Below are 18,556 nucleotides of genomic sequence, written 5' to 3'. Positions count from 1 at the left end.
AAGTTGCATTAAGACCCCTCACCCAAACCCCCTATTTAAAGGACTTCATGGTCTTTGCCACCCTCTGCACACTTCTGTGCTTTTAAAAATAAAAAAAAGGACTGGATCCAATCCAGGTTATTCACTTTGCAGCTGCGTAGCCTCTGGTAACACAAACCAGGTGGGAAAATACAGTAATTTCACAGGAGCGGGGAGCTGAAGCTCTATGAGTCTCTGAAATCCAGTGCGAACCTCTCTGCGCACTTTGCAAGCCTCCAGCAGCACCGCAGCCTCGCGAGACTTCCCGGAGCCCGCGAGGAGTTCGGCTCTGCGTCTCGCCGCGTGGTACGTAGGCGGGAAGGGCGCGGAGAGCCGGGATACGCCCCGCCCACATCCGTCCGAAACTTCCTATTCGCTGCCGGCCATCGTGCGTCGTGACGCCACAGCGTACACCTTCCCGGAAGTGCGTGTGGCGGGGAGGCGCGGGCCGGTAAGCGCACGGCCGCGTCCTGGGGGTGGCGGGAGTGCGGTTTGGCGGGAGTGCGGTTTGGCGAGAGGTCGCTCCCTGCGCGGGGCTGCAAGGCCGCAGCGTGGAGGTCGCGTCCCAGCCGCGTCCCCGCCGAGTTTCTTGCCCCGGGTGGTGGGGTCCTAGGACAGGGGTCACGGCCAGGGTCCCCGGGGGTTTTCTGAGGCGGAAGTGCAGGACGCCGCACGTGGCCCGGCGAGGGGAGCTCGCCCCCGATGGGAAACGCCGCTCCTCGGTCCCTGCTTTCCCAGGAACTGCGCGGTCCCCTTGCAGTCACCGAGGTCGGGGTCACGTGGGGGCCTGGCAGCTGTGGCCTGGCTCCGGGGCGGGGGGGGGAGGAGGACAGGGGGGACAGGGGCCCCCGTGGAAGCCGAGCAGAGGGCACGCCGGGAGGAGAGAAGTGAGAAAAGCAGCCAATTTTCACTTCCGAGGAACCACCCCGGAGTCATAAAGTTTCAGGTGCCACTCGGGGTGACCGTGACCCGTTGGGGGAGGCCTGCCGTTCTTGCAAGTCTTCCAGTTAAGTTTTCTGGAAGTCTGCCCCAGGTCCTGAACCCGGAGCCGGCTTCTCTGGAGACAGGACATCAGTGAGCCTCGTGGGGCTTCGGGCTACAGAACTGGACAGCCACCAGCTTAGAGGTGGGGTCCTTCCGCGGGTCGCATGGCCTTCCTTTCATTTGGACAGGAGGGGGATTGCTCTTGGTCCCGTGTTTGAAGTTCCTTGTTGTGCATGTGCTTGCAGGTGGGTGCTTGGGGACCCTCTCTCGATGCTCAGGCACCTATGTCTGCGGCACCGGCCCGTCCTCAGCTGCAGCTGGAGTAGGCTGTGCCTTCTGAAGCGGCGGCTCTTCACCATGAAGGTACAGTCTCCAGAGTTCCAGTCCCTTTTCACGGAAGGATTGAAGAGCCTGGCAGGTGAGAGGTCCCTTTCTTGCTTTGGAAGCCTGTGTCAAGGGAGGGGCACGGGTTGGCCAGCTCGTGTAGCCAACGGGTACTTTCATCGTTGTTGAGTTAATGAGAAAAGAGAAAGGGGGGGGGGGGAGACTTTCTTACGGGTAATGGAGAACTACAGTCGGTTCATTAGAAGACAGGAGATGTTGACCCCATTGAAAGGCCTGACTTAGCTGAATGATTCCAAGTCCCATACATGATGGGATCAGTCCTAATGTGTAGGTACATTTTCTTTTCACCTGGAGGAGGTCACATGCCTAGGAAAGGGAAGTGCTTTGCCCCTATTATTAACTGGAGGGCTGGATTTTAACCTGGGCCTTCTGATGTCAGAGCCCCATGTGTAAACACTGAAGCTCTGTTTAATTGCCTTCTGAGAGAACTGAAGGCAGAAGCAAATAGAAATTCCTTTCACTTGTGCACATACAAAATCAATCTAGGAGGAACACTAGATTGATTAGTTACATGCCCAAATCCTCACTGGCCAGTCTTTCAAGTGCAGGATCCAGGAAGCAACCAGTACCTCTATTTTATACTATTTAGATTGGCTTAGCTCAGTGTCTGATTATGGCAGCATCTCTTTGATGTCGCCACTGTTTTGTCAGTGTTGGTCCTTCACATCACCTACTGATGATGTCTAAGCAGCCTAATGGCTGCATTTCAAAGTCTGGGAGGTTTAGTGGTGCCCTTGTGGGTGCGTTGAGTTGTATGTATGTAGAAATGAGCTGGAGGGTGCTTTTCAGGCCCAGCTGCTGGTGAGATTTAAAATATGTGGATGATGGGGTTCCACCCCCAGCTTTCCCTCCAGCTCAACCCTTCCAAGGAGGAGCACCTGTGGGTTTTTTTTTTGTTGTTTTTGTTTTTTAAACTCCACACATTAATTCTGGTGAACAGAAGGTAGAAGAACCATTACTTTAAAATTATCATTCCTATTCCCAAGTTTATGTTCTTATTTTTGAGATTGGATGGTTTCTTTTTAGGCACATTTGAGAGGTAAATGGTCCAGAATTTTTTGTTTCTTTTATGTTCTTCAGGTAGTCTTTTTTTTTTTTTTTTAAATATTTATTTTTTAGCTTTAGGTGGACACACTATCTTTTTAAAAAATTTTTATGTGGTGCTGAGGATCGAACCCAGTGCCTCACGCATGCCAGGCGAGCACACTACCACTTGAGCCACATCCCCTGCCCCTCTTCAGGTAATCTTGAAGTAGAGGGCTTAAATTTAAGTTTGGTTATGCCCATGGCTTCAGTGTGATTTAATTAGGTTGAATGAAAAATGAGAGACTCTTGGTCCAGTGGAAGTGTATGACCTATACTTTCTGTAAGCTTTCCTATTAACCCTATTGAAAGGCAGAAAGAAAATAATTTTAATAATTATTTTCAGTGCATCATATTTTATCCACTGTAGGTGAAATTCTATCATTTCAATATGAAATTTTATACAAATTAGTGAGATATTGTGTATTCTAAGACTTTCAAATTGTCCTATCTTTATCACATACAGCACCATCTCTAATCAGACTCATCACATTTCAGGTGCTCAACCACCACAAGTACCTAGCAGTTGCTGTTTGAACAGCACTGACCTAAAAGGTCCAATTTTGGGTTCACTGAAAATTCTTTCTTTTAATGCAATTCCAGCTACCAGTTTTTTCATTCTCAGTTGCAGAAATTCTCTCAGTGGCCCATCCCTACTCATAGTGCACTTTTTTTTGAGATAAGGTTCTAGATATTGATTGCTATAATTTTTTGAACATCTTCTGAGAGTTACATTTGAGTTTCTAAATGCGAGTTTAACTTGTGAATTTTCTTCACACTAAGACATGAAGTCCTAAGGGAGTTAGAACCTTAATAGTATAAAATAGAGGTACTGGTTGCTTCCAGGATCCTGCACTTGAAAGACGGGCCAGTGAGGATTTGGGCATGTTGTAGGCTGTGATAGCAGTGGCAAGAATGCACTGTTACACAGATAGCAAATTGATCACTTTATCTCTTCCTTGCTCCTTTGTAGAGACTGGGGTGCCCTGGTAAAATGCAGTGTCCAAAGCCTGCTGATTGGTGCAGTTTAAATGGTCTTATAACAGTTCTCAAATCCTGATAGTTATGTTGCCTTGTGTAAAATCAAGTTTTGCAAGAATTCTGGAGGCTAGAATAGTGTGTTATGGTCATGTAAGATAGGGTTTGTCAGGTCATTTCATACGTTTAAGTTTTCCTTATGCTTTAGTACAACCATGTAGTCTAGTGATGTTGAAGGTTATTTCCCCAGGCAAGAGCTGAGGCTGAGTTGTTAATTATAGGTGAGGTTTGCCCGAGCTTCATGGCTAGTGTGCTCACTGGGACTGCCTCAGTCACTTGCCTGAGGTTCCTAGTCCTTGCTCTGGATAATGTCAGAAAGCCTGTATTTGGGACAGTAGGAGCAGTGAATGCTCTTCAAGTGTGGAGGCTGTTGGAACAGACGGTGTTTCTGGTAGTGATGGTCCTGCCATGCAGGGCTCTTTCCAATTGTCCCTCTGGCTTATCATCCCCCACCCCACGCCGGCACTCAATCCAAAATCAAAGGAAGTAGTTCCTGAAAATTTGATTGGAAATTAAAATTAAAAATAGGCAATAATTACAAGAATTCTGACACTGTATGGTCTTGAGTCAATGTTGTGAACAAGAATAATTAACAATCACTATCAAGGTGTGGTAGTTGGAGCAAATGAGCACAATGGAAGGTATACATTACAATTAAATACAGTTGTATCAGATGTCATCTTTGTTGAGTGTGTGTGTAGCTTACAGAGGAATGTTGCGTGTGTCCCTGTGTCTGTAGGATGGAGGGTGGAAGGAATCCGTAAGTCTGAGAGCGCCTACCCCTTTAGGTTAATGTAGAGTCATTCCTTTGCTGTAATTTTTATGACTGCTGTTCCACAGACAAATGTGCTTTTCTCAATTGTATTAATTTTTTTTCCTTTTTTTTTGGATCTTTATTAGTTATTCAGAAAATTGGGATTGAGTTTGACACAGTTACATAGGTATAGAATAGAATTTGCTCTGATTCAGTTCCCAGTGTGGTTCCCTGCCCTCCCCTCTCTCCTCCCCGTTCTCTTCTTCCTGCCCTGGTCTTCCTGTGTTTACTTTTTCTTTCTTTCTTTCAGGCAGTATCTTGTGTGTGCACAGGTGGTGAGGGTCACTGTGGGTGGTCACGTACAGGGAGGTCACATCCTCCGCTGTTCTCACCTATCCTGGCCCTCTCCTCCCCCCTCGAGCCCCTTCCTCTAGTACACTCATCTTTTATTTTGATGGAATCCCTCCTTTTCCATTTCTTCCTCTCTTTATTCTCCCCCTTATGTTGGACTGGCTTCCACATATCAGAGAAAAGTGGTATTTTTAAAATCCAGAATTGTGAAGTTTTTGGAAATGGTAATAACAGGGATAATCAAAATGACGAATGGATTTCTTTGGGTTCTTTATCTGTCTTTCTGAAATGCAATTTATTGAGTGACCTTGAATTTAAGTTTTCATTTTAGTGAAGCCAGCTGGAGAACCTTAAAAATATTGCTGTCTGTATAACTTTAATTCTAACCATTTTATTAATTAAACTAGACTCTAATGAATGGAATGTTTGTTTTGTGTTCTATAGATTCTTTGATAGTGTTTTGCTTTGAAACATGAAAACTTAAGAAAAAAGTAGACTTTCCAACAAGACACTCTTTCTAATCGTTACAGTTGAGTTTATCGGGAGCCAGGGGAGGAATGCTAGGTTTGCTATCCTGAGAAACGGGAGAGGAGACCATTTTGTGTAGGTTGTGTGTATGTACAAATGTAGGCTGTGTTGGTGGCTTTGACGAAATTCACGGAATGCTGTCAACGGAAGATGGGGCTGAAAGGCTCGAGAAGAGCGGGTGGAAGAGGGTGGGGTGGGGGCTGCATGTTGAGTTGTGGTTGGGCTGCTGGACCTTGATGAGGGTTGGATGTGGTTGATACTGCAGTGACCCCTAGCCAGCACCCTGGGGACACGCCAGGTGTCCTGGAGCACCTTGGAAAGAGGGTCTTGGGAGGAGTTCTTGAGGATGTGGGTTGCAGAGGTTCTGTAGCTGGTTCAGGGAGTGGGGCTTTGCCTTGCACTCGATGCTCTCCAAGCGCAGAAGCGACTTTTGGATGACTTGGTTCTTGCCTAGAAGGTGAGAACATTGAGACTATGTCTTGTCCATCAGTCAGGAGCAGTCCTCAGTCCTTCTAGGGTGTGTCTTGGACAGGGTTCCTGTTTTGTCTGTGTTCAGACACTTTAGAGAGTTGTCTTAACTGTTCTGGGTCCAGCGTGGGCAGAAATTGCTTTTGTGTTGTGCAGTGAAACTCTTAGGGTGGCTTGGAGCTGCATCACCCGCACTGTCGGGCCATATTGGATGTCTTTGTTGGAGGGTTTCACATGGTGTCATTGTCATCGTAGGGGTTTAGTTATAGCCGCTCTGCCTCATCCTGTGTAGCTGAGTACAGGGATTCCAGCGTTCATGTGGTTCTGCCTGGAACATAGAATGGGTTTCAAACACTAGGTGCAGATTGTTTCTTGAAGGCTGTGGCAGTAACGTGTACGTGGAGTGGCGGGCTGCTATTTGGTAGTGTCATGCACGAACATACCGCCTCTCCACGTATTCAGAAAGAGAATTGCCAGAACACTCAAGAGTTTCTGAAGTGTGCACGTAAACTCCAAGAAAGAAAGCTTCCTTCTTGGTAATAATCTGGATTGATGTCGAGGCCTTGGGCACTGTGGAATTGGTGTTATTTTCTGTGTTGGCAGGGAAGTTGGCCTGGTCTCTGCCCCCTAAGATCTCAGAGGCATGCTGCTGCAGGCAGGCCATCGCCCCTTCTGTGGGCCTTGTTCTCATTTTCACGTGGAAGGGCTCACTTTTGTGATCTCTGCTGTCTCTAGTAGGTGGAAAACCTTGTTCCTCTGGTTGTCAGAAAAAGCATATAGAAATAAACATCTTCTGCCATTCCAGAGTTGTTTGTCAGAGAGAATCACGAGCTGAGAATAGCAGGAGGAGCAGTAAGGGATCTGCTGAATGGGGTCAAGCCTCAGGATGTGGATTTTGCCACCACGGCCACCCCGTCGCAGATGAAGGAGATGTTCCAGGCAGCCGGCATCCGGATGATAAACAACAAGGGGGAGAAGCACGGGACCATCACCGCCCGGGTGAGTGCAGAGCTGGCGACACATCGAATGCGGCTTTTGTCATTTTAGAAAGTATGATAATGTTTTGTTGAAAAAGCAAGTAACAAAAAACCTAATAATAGTATCTACCAAGGGTTTTGTCCAGAGGCTGTGTCCTGCCGAGTTACAACCATGATGTTTAACTGAGTTTGATACTGAGCTCTTACCTCCAGCCCCTGCCCCCGCCCTTTTTTTAAAAAAAAAATAATAATTTGAAGGAATGCAGTCTAACTGTAAAAAGTATTGGTAGTTTATTTAAAAAAGAAAAACAAGTCCATATGCTTCAGGTTTTGTTCTTAATTTTGCATTTGAAGATGCTGCCCTTCCTCCTCTGTGGCCTTGTCAACAGCAGGCGTGTGGCTCTCCTCCCACCTTCCCAGTGTGTCCCTGTCAGTGTTGGTCAGCCCCGTGTGGAGGGTTGCACTGGGAGGGTGCTCCTGGGTGTGTGGTCCCTCTGCGGTCCTGCCGCTGTCCTCTGCGTAGCTCTCCGAGGGCCACGTGCTCGGTGCCACTCCGCAGAGCTGTAAAGTTCTTCCCACCAGTGAAGCACACCATGTTTCAGGACTTTTTTTTTGGGGGGGGGGGCCTTTTCTTTGTTACACCTCCTTTTTTCTGGGTCCCGTGTGGGGATCTCTCTTGGTTCTTCCTCTCCTTTGAGTAGGTGAGGCCTGAGCAAGCCCCACATGAATGAAAATATTTTTATTTAACCCTGAACTGGCTTGGCCCCACTATTATTCCATCTGGGAATAGTTTTCTGTCAGAAAATTCGAGACTTTGTTTTCCAGTTTCTGCTATTGCCACTGAAGAGTGGATCCCATTTAGGTTTCTGCTTTGCTGGAAATCTCGTGGTTTTATTTTTTCCTTTTTGAAGCCTTTGGGTCCTCCCACTGTGGTGTTTTTAATTCCAAGGAGACTTCTCTGGGTTTGGGTTTTGTCCTTGTTGTGCAGGGCACCACTGGCCTGCCTTATTCCCTTGTTAAGGGCCTTCTCCTCGGGAAGTGTCTTCCTGTGGACCTGGGGCAGGTGCCCGTCTTCTGAGAAGGTCCTGTCTTCTCTTTCTCTGTCCTTACGTCTTGTATTTTTCACTTTTGTGGGAACGTCTTCACTTGATCTCTCGACCTTTGAATCACATTTACAACTTTAGTGGCCTTTTGTTTTTAAGGGTCTTTCCTGGTGGACAGTCTTGCAGTGCTTAATAGGAATATGTGCTGAGAAATCTGATGCTAGGCAGTTCTGTTAATTCTGTGACCCTTGTAGTTAGCACTTAGGTGAAAACACAAGTACTGTAGAAATACCTTGTTTACGTTCTATTCCACAAGTTTTTTCTATTAGAAATTCTTTTTTTTTTTTTGGTTAAACTTCCTTAACTGTTTTTGTTACATACACATTAGCTGAGGATTCTGCAGGGTCAGGATCATCAGCGACACTGTCTTGGTCCTCTGGGGCAGTGACACATGGAGCTATCACCAGGCCTTCTGAAGTATCTACTGGTGGCTGTTTTATAGCTTTTTTTTTTTTGCACCAGGAATTGAACCCAGGGGTGCTTAACCACCAAGCCACATCCCCAGCTCTTTTTAAATATTTGATTTTGAGTCAGGGGCTTGCTAAGTTGCAAAGGGCCTCACTAAGTTGTGAGGCTGGCTTTGAACTTGCCATCCTCCTGCCTCAGCCTCCCGAGCCCCTGATTGTTACCATTCTGAAAACCAAGTGGAGCAAGGGGAGGGGCCATGTATCTTTTCACTTATTCTTGTTTTCGAGGTGTAGGTGCACTAGTGGGCTTGAAAAAGACATGAGATCAAATGTCTAGGATCACAGTTCCGTGAGTTGATGAAAAGAAAAACTTCCCCCGGTCTATCTAGTGGTACTGAATATTGATTTTTTAAAACAATGTATTGCAGCTTCATGAAGAAAATTTTGAAATCACTACACTACGTATCGATGTCGTCACTGATGGAAGACACGCCGAGGTGGAGTTCACGACCGACTGGCAGAAAGATGCTGAGCGCAGAGATCTCACTATAAATTCTATGTTTCTAGGTAATGTGTGGAGACGAGATGTTTTCGTCCAGTCTGTGTGAGTGCGTCTTAAAGCCTGCGTCCTGGAAATGTGCTTCACTTCAGGCACTGCGTCCGGTGTGGCTGAGGGTGTCGTTGGCCGCAGTCACAGTCCCTGGCTTAGGCTGTCCGCGTGGCTCACTGGCTGGGAACTGGAGATGCCCACGCGGTTTCTTGTTGTGAGCGTTGGGCGATCTGTTGGCTGTGAATGGTTGGAACGGGGCCTGGCCCCTCCTGGCCTGTGGCTTCCTAGTTGCACCTGCACAGTGGGAGCAGACGAGTCCCACCATGGGCCGCTCCTGCCTCTGCATTGTCCTTGTGCACATGCCTCCTGTCTGTCCGTGTTCCCATGCGGTGGCACACGACGGGGATGACTTCAGCTCTGTTTTATCGTTGTGCCTCCACAGAGCCTTAGATGGCTTCTTAGCATTGCGTCTTAGGAATTGCCAGTCATCAGGGGCAGTGTGCGGGGTGAGACCTGTGTGTGGTCTTTAGTGTCAGCAGAAGTGATGTGAGTTGGGTTAGTGTTTGAACCATTATTGAAACGTCATTTTTTCAATTCTAATTAAGATTTGTGTCACGGGTCGGGAAGGCCAGTTGTAGGCCCGAGTGTGGGATCCCTTGCTGACCACCTGATGACAGATGCCATTTCTAGGGCCCCTTGGGATCTGGACACACCAGTGGGCACCCTCATTTAGTGGGTTTCCCATTTGACAGGTGAAGAAAGTGCCAGAAGTTCAATACAAAGTTCAGGTCCGAGAGCCAAGATGGGGCTCGCATTTGTACAACTTGGATTTATGACCGGGGCGCCCAGCGGGTGCGCATTTTCTCTCCTTATAGTGAAGGCTTCACGGGCTGCGCCTGCGCCGAGTGATGCAGTGTGCTGACCTCTTGTAAGCGTAGTTAAAGGGAAAGTGCATATTGTTTTTTGAGATATTTTACAAAACAAAAGCCGTTCTGGGTGCTGTGGCTTTATAGCATTGCTGAACCCTTACAGTGTGCCAGGCGCTGCTGAGAGCACGTTTCCTGCCTTCAGTGACCCTGGCGGCTCTGTGAGGCGAATCTCGGTGTTGAACCCAGGGTGCGTGGCCACGGTGCACATCTTCTAAGTGACGGGATCTGGATCCTGACTGAAGCCGCGGGGCTGTGGAGGGGATACTGTTGACCAGGGCGTCTTTATTTACAGGAGATGGAGAACAAAACAGAACGGCCACCAGTGCCGATATTCACTAATCCTCACCTTTTAGCCCTGTTTTTGGTCCGGGTTTCTCCGAGCCTCCCCGTACCAATGTCAGTGGTTCTGGCGCTTCTGAGTGGTTTCTTGGCTTCCTCCACCGTGATTTTTGCTTTTGTCATATTTCCATGGTTTTCCTCCAGAATGTGGTCTTTACTGAAAACAAACCCTTAGTATCTCCAGGGTCAGGGTCACTAGGGAGAGTCAGGCGCCTTTTATTAGAAGAAATAATATGAAGACCTACTATGTCGTTTGCTTTTCTGTGGTCAGGGGTCCATGTGTTTTTTTTTTTTTTTAACGTTTTGATTTGTCTTTCATGACTTTAATCTGGAGCTTTTGAAATCTGCGCTGATCATTAGAGTGGTGACTTTCAGCAGCACCCTGTGCAGATCCCAAACCACTCGGGAAGGGTTAGAGTGAGTCTGAGCTGGCCGGTCGGCTCGGGGAGGTCAAGCAGAGCTTGGTGGACAGGCACTTCCTGATGCGCCCACCTGGGTTGGTGGGTTGCTCTAAGTGTTGTTTTGTCTTATTCTTAGTCCCTGCGGTGACCAGCTGTCTCCGTTGGCCTTCTGTGGAGATCTCACCTGGGGGGTGTGAGGATCTCAGTCCCCTGACCTGAGGTGTTTAGGGACTAGATTATATTAGTTCACGGGCCCATTTTTCCCTTCAGTTAATATAGGCAGTGGCATTTAATGGTGGGGTTTGTTCACATCCATTTTAGGAACAAATAACAGGCTTACCTCAGAGTTCACAGGAGGAGGCTGCCTGAGGGCGCCCCTGAGGTGGACAGGCAGGGCACCCTGCCTCACGCACCCCGTCTGGCTGTGCCCATGACCGCTGGGGGTTGGCCTAGCTAGAGAAAAGTGGACGATTGCATTTCTCAGGACTAGGCTGAAAATCTGCATTTTTTAAGATGCTTCTGTATTTCCTGTATGTATTTCAGCCTTTCTGTGTCTACGGTCTGTGTGTTTTATCTTTTGCACATAGACGTTAGCCACTGGTCTTGTTGATACACAGCTACGACTTTCCAGAAGTGTCCCTTTCTGCATGGTGTGGCCTTGCCATCAGGCTCCCCCACCCCCCAGTTCTGTTTATTATGTCTAATTTTGAGTGTGGCTTGGTGTTTTGCTTTTGTGATAAAGTATGAAAGGTCTTTCTTATGGATTTATTTTAGGATTAGGATTATAAAAATATTTTTCTATGGCTTTTTTACTGATTTGTGCGGGGAGTGTGTGTGTGTGCACGTGCACGTGCTTATCTGCCTATGCTTTGAGTGTTAGCTTGTCTGGAGTCTTGTCTCCCTACCCCACCATATACAGATCTGGCATTTTCCCCCAGGAAGCATTATGTGGTGGTGATGTATACAGGAATTCTATTAGTGTCTGCATTTTAATTTTATGAGTTTGAAATATGCTAAGTTTTTACTATTTGTGATAGTTTTGAGCTGATTTTTTTGTGTGTTTTAAAGTTTTTGCTGCTGATGATTTTTTTATTCCCCTCTGAACAGGTTTTGATGGTACCTTATTTGACTACTTTAATGGCTATGCAGATTTAAAAAACAAGAAAGTTAGATTTGTTGGGCAGGCTAAGCAGAGAATACAAGAAGATTATCTTCGAATTTTAAGATATTTCAGGTAAGACTAAATTTAATTTTAAAACTTTTGTGGTTTTTCATCTCACCAAAGCGGGACTCTGGTCTGCAGAACCGGTGGGTGTGGGTGTGGGAAGCGCTGACCCCCATGTCCACGGGCAGCGGCGACTCACCTGCCCTGGGTGGGGAGAGGTTCTGAGATGCTCTGTGTTTCCTTCTCCTTCCTGGGCTCTGTGCTGTGATATTTTGCATGTGACAGCTTCGTGTCCTTTTTTTAATGTTCATTTTTCCTGGGGCTGAAGATTTTCTTTCACTTGTCATCCTGGGGTTCGAGCACTTGTCCCAGACCAGGCGCTGAGCTGGGTCCTGAGGCGTGGGTGGCAGTGTCTTCATGCAGCCTGTGGCCCTCTGTGCTGTGGAGAAGCTTTGGTGCCTTACCACAGGTGACACTGGTGAAAGAGGCCGGGGAGGTGACCAGTGGAAGTGTAAACACACGCAGAGCTGGTGTGAACTTGGTTAGCAGGGTACACGCTGGTTATGTGGATAGCAGTGACTGTTATTTTTTTAAAATCAAAAATTTATTTTTTTATTACATAAAAACAGAAAACTTGCACATTATTATGTTCTGATCCATGGGTGCACTGTTGTGTCTAAGTCAGGTCACGTTATCTGTTCTCACATGTCGTGTTATGGTGAGAATACTGAGAGGACTACTTCTAAGCTCTTTGGAACGTGTAGTGCATTCACCACGGTCTGTTGTCACCCCGCTCTGTGGTAGCACAGCAGAACGCCTTCCTGCTCTCTGACACCCCTCCTGGCCCGACTCCCCAGCATCTGGTAGGACCTTTCTCCTTAAGCTCCTGTGGGAATGAGGTCATGCAGTACTTGACTTTGCCTGGCTCAGCTCACAGCATAAAGAAGCCTAAGTCCATCCTTGTTTTACCCCAAATGATAGGATTTCTTTTTTTATGGCCGAATAGTGTTCTAAATGTGCCATGCTGTCTTTCTTTATCCATTTGTGAGTTGGTAGATGCCTTTCCATTTCTTGGCGTTGTGAGTAGTCTCCCAGTCGACACTGTATGATCTCGTGACCCTCAGTGTGCCTGGCAGTGGGACAGTGTATGCTTGTTAGTTTTTGAGACCCCTCTGCAGTGTGTTCATAGTGGGCAGACCCTCATGGACACTTGTGGCCTTGTGTCGTTCAAGTATGAAACCGCTGTCCATCCTGTAGTTCATCTCCTCTCGGTGCTTCAGTAGCAGCGATTCTGAGCTTCAGACTCTGACCTTGTTAGAACTATCCTAACTGGCTAGTGACATGTGGTCGTGTGTGTCCTTTGCTGGTTGGGAGTCGCTCTCAGAAGGCTCTGTGTCAGATCATACATATTTTATCAATAAGTGATATTTCTGTGAACTTGAATACTTTTAAGCAATCTCTCTGTACAAAAGAGCAGCCATCACTTGAACACAAGTTCAGCCATGTTTATCTAGCATTTTATGTGAATCGCTAGTGAATCTTAGGACCACGCTGTGGGTCCAGTGCACCCGAAGGCTTGTGGCCTGAGATTCTGAGACAGGCTGTGGCGTCTGCGGTGGACTTGTCCCATTTGAAGGCCTTCCTTAGAGCAGTGGGTTGTATGCCGGGAGCTTTGAGGGGTCACCCCGCTCTGTTAGGGAACCCTGCCTGGTACGGGGCCTTCACAGGGTGCTGTTTTCATACACCTGCTGTGAAGTGCCCCTCAGGTCCTCTCTGGGTGGCTGTTCTTAGCTTCCCGGGAAGCAGAGCAGAGGCCTGGGTGTTCTAGTTCTCTCTCTCCTTGAGAAAGTTCTACATCTTGGGCTTCTTCATCTGGAGGAAAACAAAGGTGGAGAACTGGCCAGATGGTGTGTTGGGTGTCTCCTAGACCTAACTGGTTCTGTATATTTTCTTTCCAGTGAATGGATGAGTGGAATATAACATAATGTGGAACAATGGAATATAGTATGTAGAGATAATGAAGGGGAGATTTTGTCTTACAGGTTTTATGGCAGAATCGTGGACAAACCTGGTGACCATGATCCCGAGACTCTGGAGGCCATCACAGAAAATGCTAAAGGCTTGGGTGGGATATCGGGAGAGAGGATTTGGGTGGAACTGAAGAAAATCCTTACTGGTAACCACGTAAATCATTTGATGCACCTCATCTATGATCTTGATGTGGCCCCTTACATAGGTGAGACCAGGTTATAAAATGTTTTGAGTTTTTGGCAAGAAATTGTCTTACTTCCAAAATTTCATAAGGGAAAAATGTGTTGAGTCATTTGGCTCAAGAATTCTTAGTAGAGAACTGGCCTATTTTAAAAAACTCTTCCAAGGTAATCTAGGGGCTAGGGTGGGTCAGTTTTGTCATGGTCATCGGGAACCCTTCCCCCGCAGTGGCCTCTGCTTCTTGGGTTAATTTCTGATGGAATAAAGGGGCTCAGAAGTAACCGCTCTCCTGCTGACGGACAGTCGATGCTTGTGATTCAGTAATGTCACATTCATGTTCACAGGCAGAGGGGCTCACGGACTGGGGGCGGGTGGGTTCTGTGAAGCAGGGCGGGAGGCGGGAGTTGGAGACCGTGTACCTTGCGGATCAGGTGTCACCACTGTCTGTGGACCTCCGATGGGGCTGGGAGAGAACATAGGGATATCTCAGGTTTGGAGAGTGACACTAGGGACAGGGAGGAGACCGTGGATAGGATGAGTGGCAGTGAGGGCGTTTCTGTGACTACACTGACGGCTGGCTCGGGTGGAAGGCTCTTCTGTGCGGTGGATAACGGGGGTGGGCTGCCTTGGTTTGCAGGCTTGCCTGGCAGCGCGGGTCTGGAAGAGTTCGACAGGGTCAGTGGGAACGTGGAAGGCTTCGCACCAAAGCCCATGACTCTCCTGGCCTCGCTGTTCAAAGCACAGGACGACGTGACAAAGTTGGATCTGAGGTTGAAGATTTCAAGAGAGGAGAAGAATCTTGGCTTGTTTCTGGTGAAACACAGGAAGGACTTGAGGAGGGCGGACGGCCCCGAGCCCCTGAAGCCCTACCAGGACTTCGTCATAGACGTGAGTATGGCCTCGCCGGCTCCCACGAGACGCAAGTCTTGACTCGACTTGTTTTGAGTGAGAAAGGTCCCGGTGAGCATTGGTGACGGACTAACGCGTGTCTGCCCCTATAGTCTAGGGAGCCGGACGCGGCGGCCCGCGTGTGTGAACTGCTCAAGTATCAGGGCGAGCACGGTCTCCTCCGGGAAATGCAGTGCTGGTCGGTGCCCCCCTTCCCCGTCAGTGGCCACGACATCAGGAAGGTGGGCATTTCCTCGGGAAAGGAGATCGGGACTCTGCTGCAGCAGCTGCGCGAACAGTGGAAGAAAAGTGGCTACCGGATGGAGAAGGAGGAGCTCCTCAGTCACATCAAGAAGACGGAGAGCTGACCCGGAGCCCGCCACGCCACGGCGGCCGGTAAACGGGCTCTCGTTCCGCTTCCCCTGATGAGGTTTTGGAGGCGACAGGGGCTTTCAAGCTGGTTCACAGGATATCTTGACAATGACTTTGTGAAACTGTGCTTCCGGCACTGAAAGGGTGTCTGCCTCCTCCCAGAGTGGTGTGGCTGTACTTAGCATTCTTGGAAAAGTAGGGTGGGATGTCCCCAGAGGGTGATAGTCCTACCACCTGGTAACTGCCTCGAACAGGAAAACGTTAATGTCTGCCGAGGGGATGACCACCCGGGCTGGTCTGTACAGTGATGGCCTCTGATGGGTTCCGGGTCCTGTACGAGATCCAAAATAAAGGTTGCCCGGTGCCTGGAGACACCTGACACACTTGGATTAAGACTCCCGTGTAACATACGAGTGCTTGTGGGGTGGCGCACACGGCAGTGCGGGTTTTACTGTGGAGGTGATCATGAAGGTGGTGGTGTCCTAACCCTATGCATCCTTGAGCCTGATATTTTAATAAAACAGTCCCTTTGGTTTTGGTGTGCGGTGGCATACACACTTGGTGACACCCTTCCTTTTCCTATTTGGAGTCTGTTCTCGCCAGGTGCAGAGAGACTGTGTCTGTTTCAGCTGCTTTTTCCTTTCTGTCCAGCCATAGCATCTTTGTAGCCTATGAGCAAGTAGCAATTTTTGGACGTTGCTAAAAGAGGTTTTGCAGAGCACACTGCTGAGAAGAAGTGGCGCTAGCACTAGTGGGTGAGTACTGACGGTATTATGAAGATATCTGTAGACTGAAGGATGTGGAAAAGGAGTCCAAGGACATTTTCCCTAAGCTGTTGTCATTTAAAATCCCAGGCCTCAGCCAGAGCAAAGGAACACAAAAGGAACCCCCACCATGGGTCACCTGACCTCTATGCCCTGATAAGCCCCAGGCACTTTCCTGTCCCACCTTAATGGAGTGGAGCAGTTACCCTAAATGAAGCCTTATAACCCAGACCCTTGCTTCAGCCTCTGCCATCTTCTGCCCTGAAGATGATCCCAGCCCAGTGCTTGGCAGTTGGCTCCTCTGCTAAACCCTGATTAAAGAGAAGCCTGCTGACCCGAGGGTTGCTTCTGCCGTCCTCATGTATGCCATGTGTCCCAAACACTGGGTTCCCTGCCCAGGAGCTGGAGCAAGGTGGGATGAACCCTCCCCAACCCTTCCCTGTAGTTACACCAGGACGCAGGCGTTTCTCCACCCTGTAGAGCATAGGCCCTCCACACCTCTGCTGCGAGCAACCAGCTACCCGAAGGCTATGAGTCTAAGGTCTAACAGCCCTGGGGTACCAACCACCTGCTAAACTTTTGCAGCTTTATTCCACATGGACAGTGAAAGGACACTCGCAAAGCCCAAGGACCACTCCACACACTGGAATCCCACACGAGAGTCACTTGTCAGTAGCATGAAGCAAACCGACAAGGCCGACCTGCCTGTCGGCACTCAGAGCAGCTTTATGGCCCATGAGAGGAGTTCCACGAGCATGTTCAGGGGTTGCACGTTCAGGGGTTGCGACATGAGCTGGGCTGGGTCAGCCTTTTAGCAGCCATGTTCAGAATCGAAGGCTGGGAGTCTCTAGATAGCAGATCTGATGCCAATAGCCAGTAAAGGGATTTGTACCAAAGCCTGTGTTAATGTTAAAGGAGGCCTACTTCTACCCCCTCGCCAGCTGCCCTTCCCTGGCACACCCAGCAAACCTCCAGATCAGGGACAGCCTTGCCATTTGTTTTTACATCCAAGACCCCATTCGTCCAGTGTCTACCACGTAGATGCCACCACCTTTTGGCTAACCAGGGACCCCCACCCCTGAGATTAGGAGAAAGGATGTTTCCCCAGCCCCCAGTGGGAAAAGTCCAGCCGGGCACACGGGCGGCATGCGGAGTACAGAGGGTGCTTTGCCCTCTGTTGAGCCTCCTAAAATATGGGGACTACCCAGTCAGTTCGTGGAGACACCCCTGGGCTGTCTACCAATTCTGAGACTCTCTATTCCCATTCTGACCTCGAGATTAAATGCCTCATTAGGCTCAGCACTCAAAATTGGCCACAATACAAATTAGATAATCTGCACTGGTGGCCCAAGATGAAACCTTTGATCAGTAACTCTCCAAAGTTCAAAAATGATCTATTACAGATTGTCAAGATTGTCTGAGGTTTTCTACCTCTAAGCTTTCTGTCCCCTTTCCTCCATTGCCAAATAATACTCCTGCCAGGGATTCTCTCTCCCAGTCCAGTTCCTCAGTGGGTCTGCCCCTGACACCCACAAAGACTGAATTAGCGAAGGGCACCGGGGCTTCCCAGAAGCAATTTGTAGATAGACAGAAAAGCAGCTCCCAGCCTCAGCCACCCATAGGCCCCCAGAAGCCACTGCTGGCCCCACCAGACTTCCTAATGCATCTTGTGGGCCCTGTTCCCAGTGTGTGTAGACTGTCCCCAGGGCGGACAGTTTTTAAAGTCCCTACATTGAGCTGCTAGAACTAGAGGACCCAAGTCCCACTGCCTATCACCTCAGATAGTATTCTCTTAGGGGCTCCAAGTTATAGGGATGGTGGGTGGCAGGGAGGTGTGCGGTTGTAAGTAAGCAATTGGGAGTGTTAAGAGATGAGGTTAGACGGCTCTAGGACTCCTGGAATACAGAAAATAGATTGACTCAGGAGCCTTTTCCAATCTGGAATGGTGATCAATCTAATAACTTTTAAAGTGTCACTCATCTTGATAAGGATTTCTCACAGCATATGTATTAAATTCCAATGTTTTGCTGTGTGAACCTACTCAAGTAGGTTATAATGCCTCACAAAATATGTATTATGTTAAATGCAGAACTGTATGCTACAAAGGTAAGTCAAACTATATGGCAAAGTTCAGGACAAACTCAAGAGTCTCAAAGGCCAGCAGCCACCTGGCTCCCTGTCAGGTGCTCAGTGTTGTATCTGATGGTTGATGGCTGGCATTGTTATCTTAGCTGGAATAATTGCTTCTGTATCCACATTTAGCAATTTCAAAGGAATTTTACTGAGACCTGGCAAACTCAAGTACATATTGATCAGGAAATTTTAAGTGAAATTCAACAACTAAAAGATTCTGTGATATGACTAGGAGAATAAGATTTCCTATGGGCTCAGAGACATCAATGTCATGAACATTACCAGTTGTATGTCACTAGAGTTCCATATAATGACATTGAGATTCAATGGCAAAATGTAAGTAATCACCTAATGGGACTTAAATCATTTTCATAATGTTTCTTTGGATGTATTGGAATTACAATCTCAGGTTTGGGCTACAGTCAATGCAAAAGGACCAGCTTTTAACCATGAGGGCAATTTGGCTAAAGCAATCTCTTTGCTTAAACCTTTTAAATACTTTCCTGTAAGTGTAGCTTGCTTACTAGCTATGGTCATATGGTTAAACTTATCTCTGTTCTTGTTTTGTTTAGTCTATCAATCAAGCAGGATAGAATCAAAACATCAGGAAAGTCTAATTCAAAGAAAGGGTTTCTTAGGGAGACCTGTCAAAACCCAGCCATCTCCCAGGACCCATCTCCCTCTGTGA

At 48.0% G+C, this 18,556-nt stretch overlaps 1 protein-coding gene across 4 annotated transcripts; it reads left to right on the top strand.

The window, feature by feature from the left end:
- The first annotated feature begins 404 nt into the window (after nt 1–404).
- On the top strand, nt 405–15,526 carry Trnt1 (tRNA nucleotidyl transferase 1). 4 transcript variants are annotated; one of them, XM_046425415.1, is made up of 8 exons: nt 405–469; nt 1,248–1,420; nt 6,435–6,628; nt 8,545–8,683; nt 11,443–11,569; nt 13,543–13,736; nt 14,349–14,599; nt 14,713–15,526. In XM_046425415.1, exons 2-8 carry the CDS (start codon nt 1,273–1,275, stop codon nt 14,965–14,967), a joined length of 1,308 nt encoding a protein of 435 aa, XP_046281371.1. In that variant the 5' UTR covers nt 405–469; nt 1,248–1,272; the 3' UTR covers nt 14,968–15,526. The 4 variants fall into 4 exon arrangements, with proteins under 4 accessions (XP_046281371.1, XP_046281372.1, XP_046281370.1 ...); XM_046425416.2 differs by lacking the exon at nt 405–469 and adding an exon at nt 495–786; XM_046425414.2 differs by lacking the exon at nt 405–469 and adding an exon at nt 849–1,144.
- The last annotated feature ends 3,030 nt before the right edge of the window (nt 15,527–18,556 follow it).

The sequence above is a fragment of the Marmota monax genome, unplaced genomic scaffold (genome assembly GCF_021218885.2).
Source record: "Marmota monax isolate L192 unplaced genomic scaffold, Marmota_monax_Labrador192_F-V1.1 WCK01_AAM20220418_F8-fsc00028, whole genome shotgun sequence".
Classification (NCBI taxonomy): Eukaryota; Metazoa; Chordata; class Mammalia; order Rodentia; family Sciuridae; genus Marmota; species Marmota monax.
The sequence above is the reverse complement of the archived record's forward strand: the minus strand, read 5'-3'. Positions and strand labels throughout refer to the sequence as shown.

What these genes read in the sequence shown, in the direction of transcription:
- Trnt1 (XM_046425415.1), top strand. Translation starts at nt 1,273, where the DNA reads ATGCTCAGGCACCTATGTCTGCGGCACCGGCCCGTCCTCAGCTGCAGC. An exon ending in TATAAATTCTATGTTTCTAG is followed by an intron (nt 8,684 to 11,442) that starts GTAATGTGTGGA and finishes CCCTCTGAACAG; the next exon opens with GTTTTGATGGTACCTTATTT. An exon ending in CGAATTTTAAGATATTTCAG is followed by an intron (nt 11,570 to 13,542) that starts GTAAGACTAAAT and finishes TTTGTCTTACAG; the next exon opens with GTTTTATGGCAGAATCGTGG.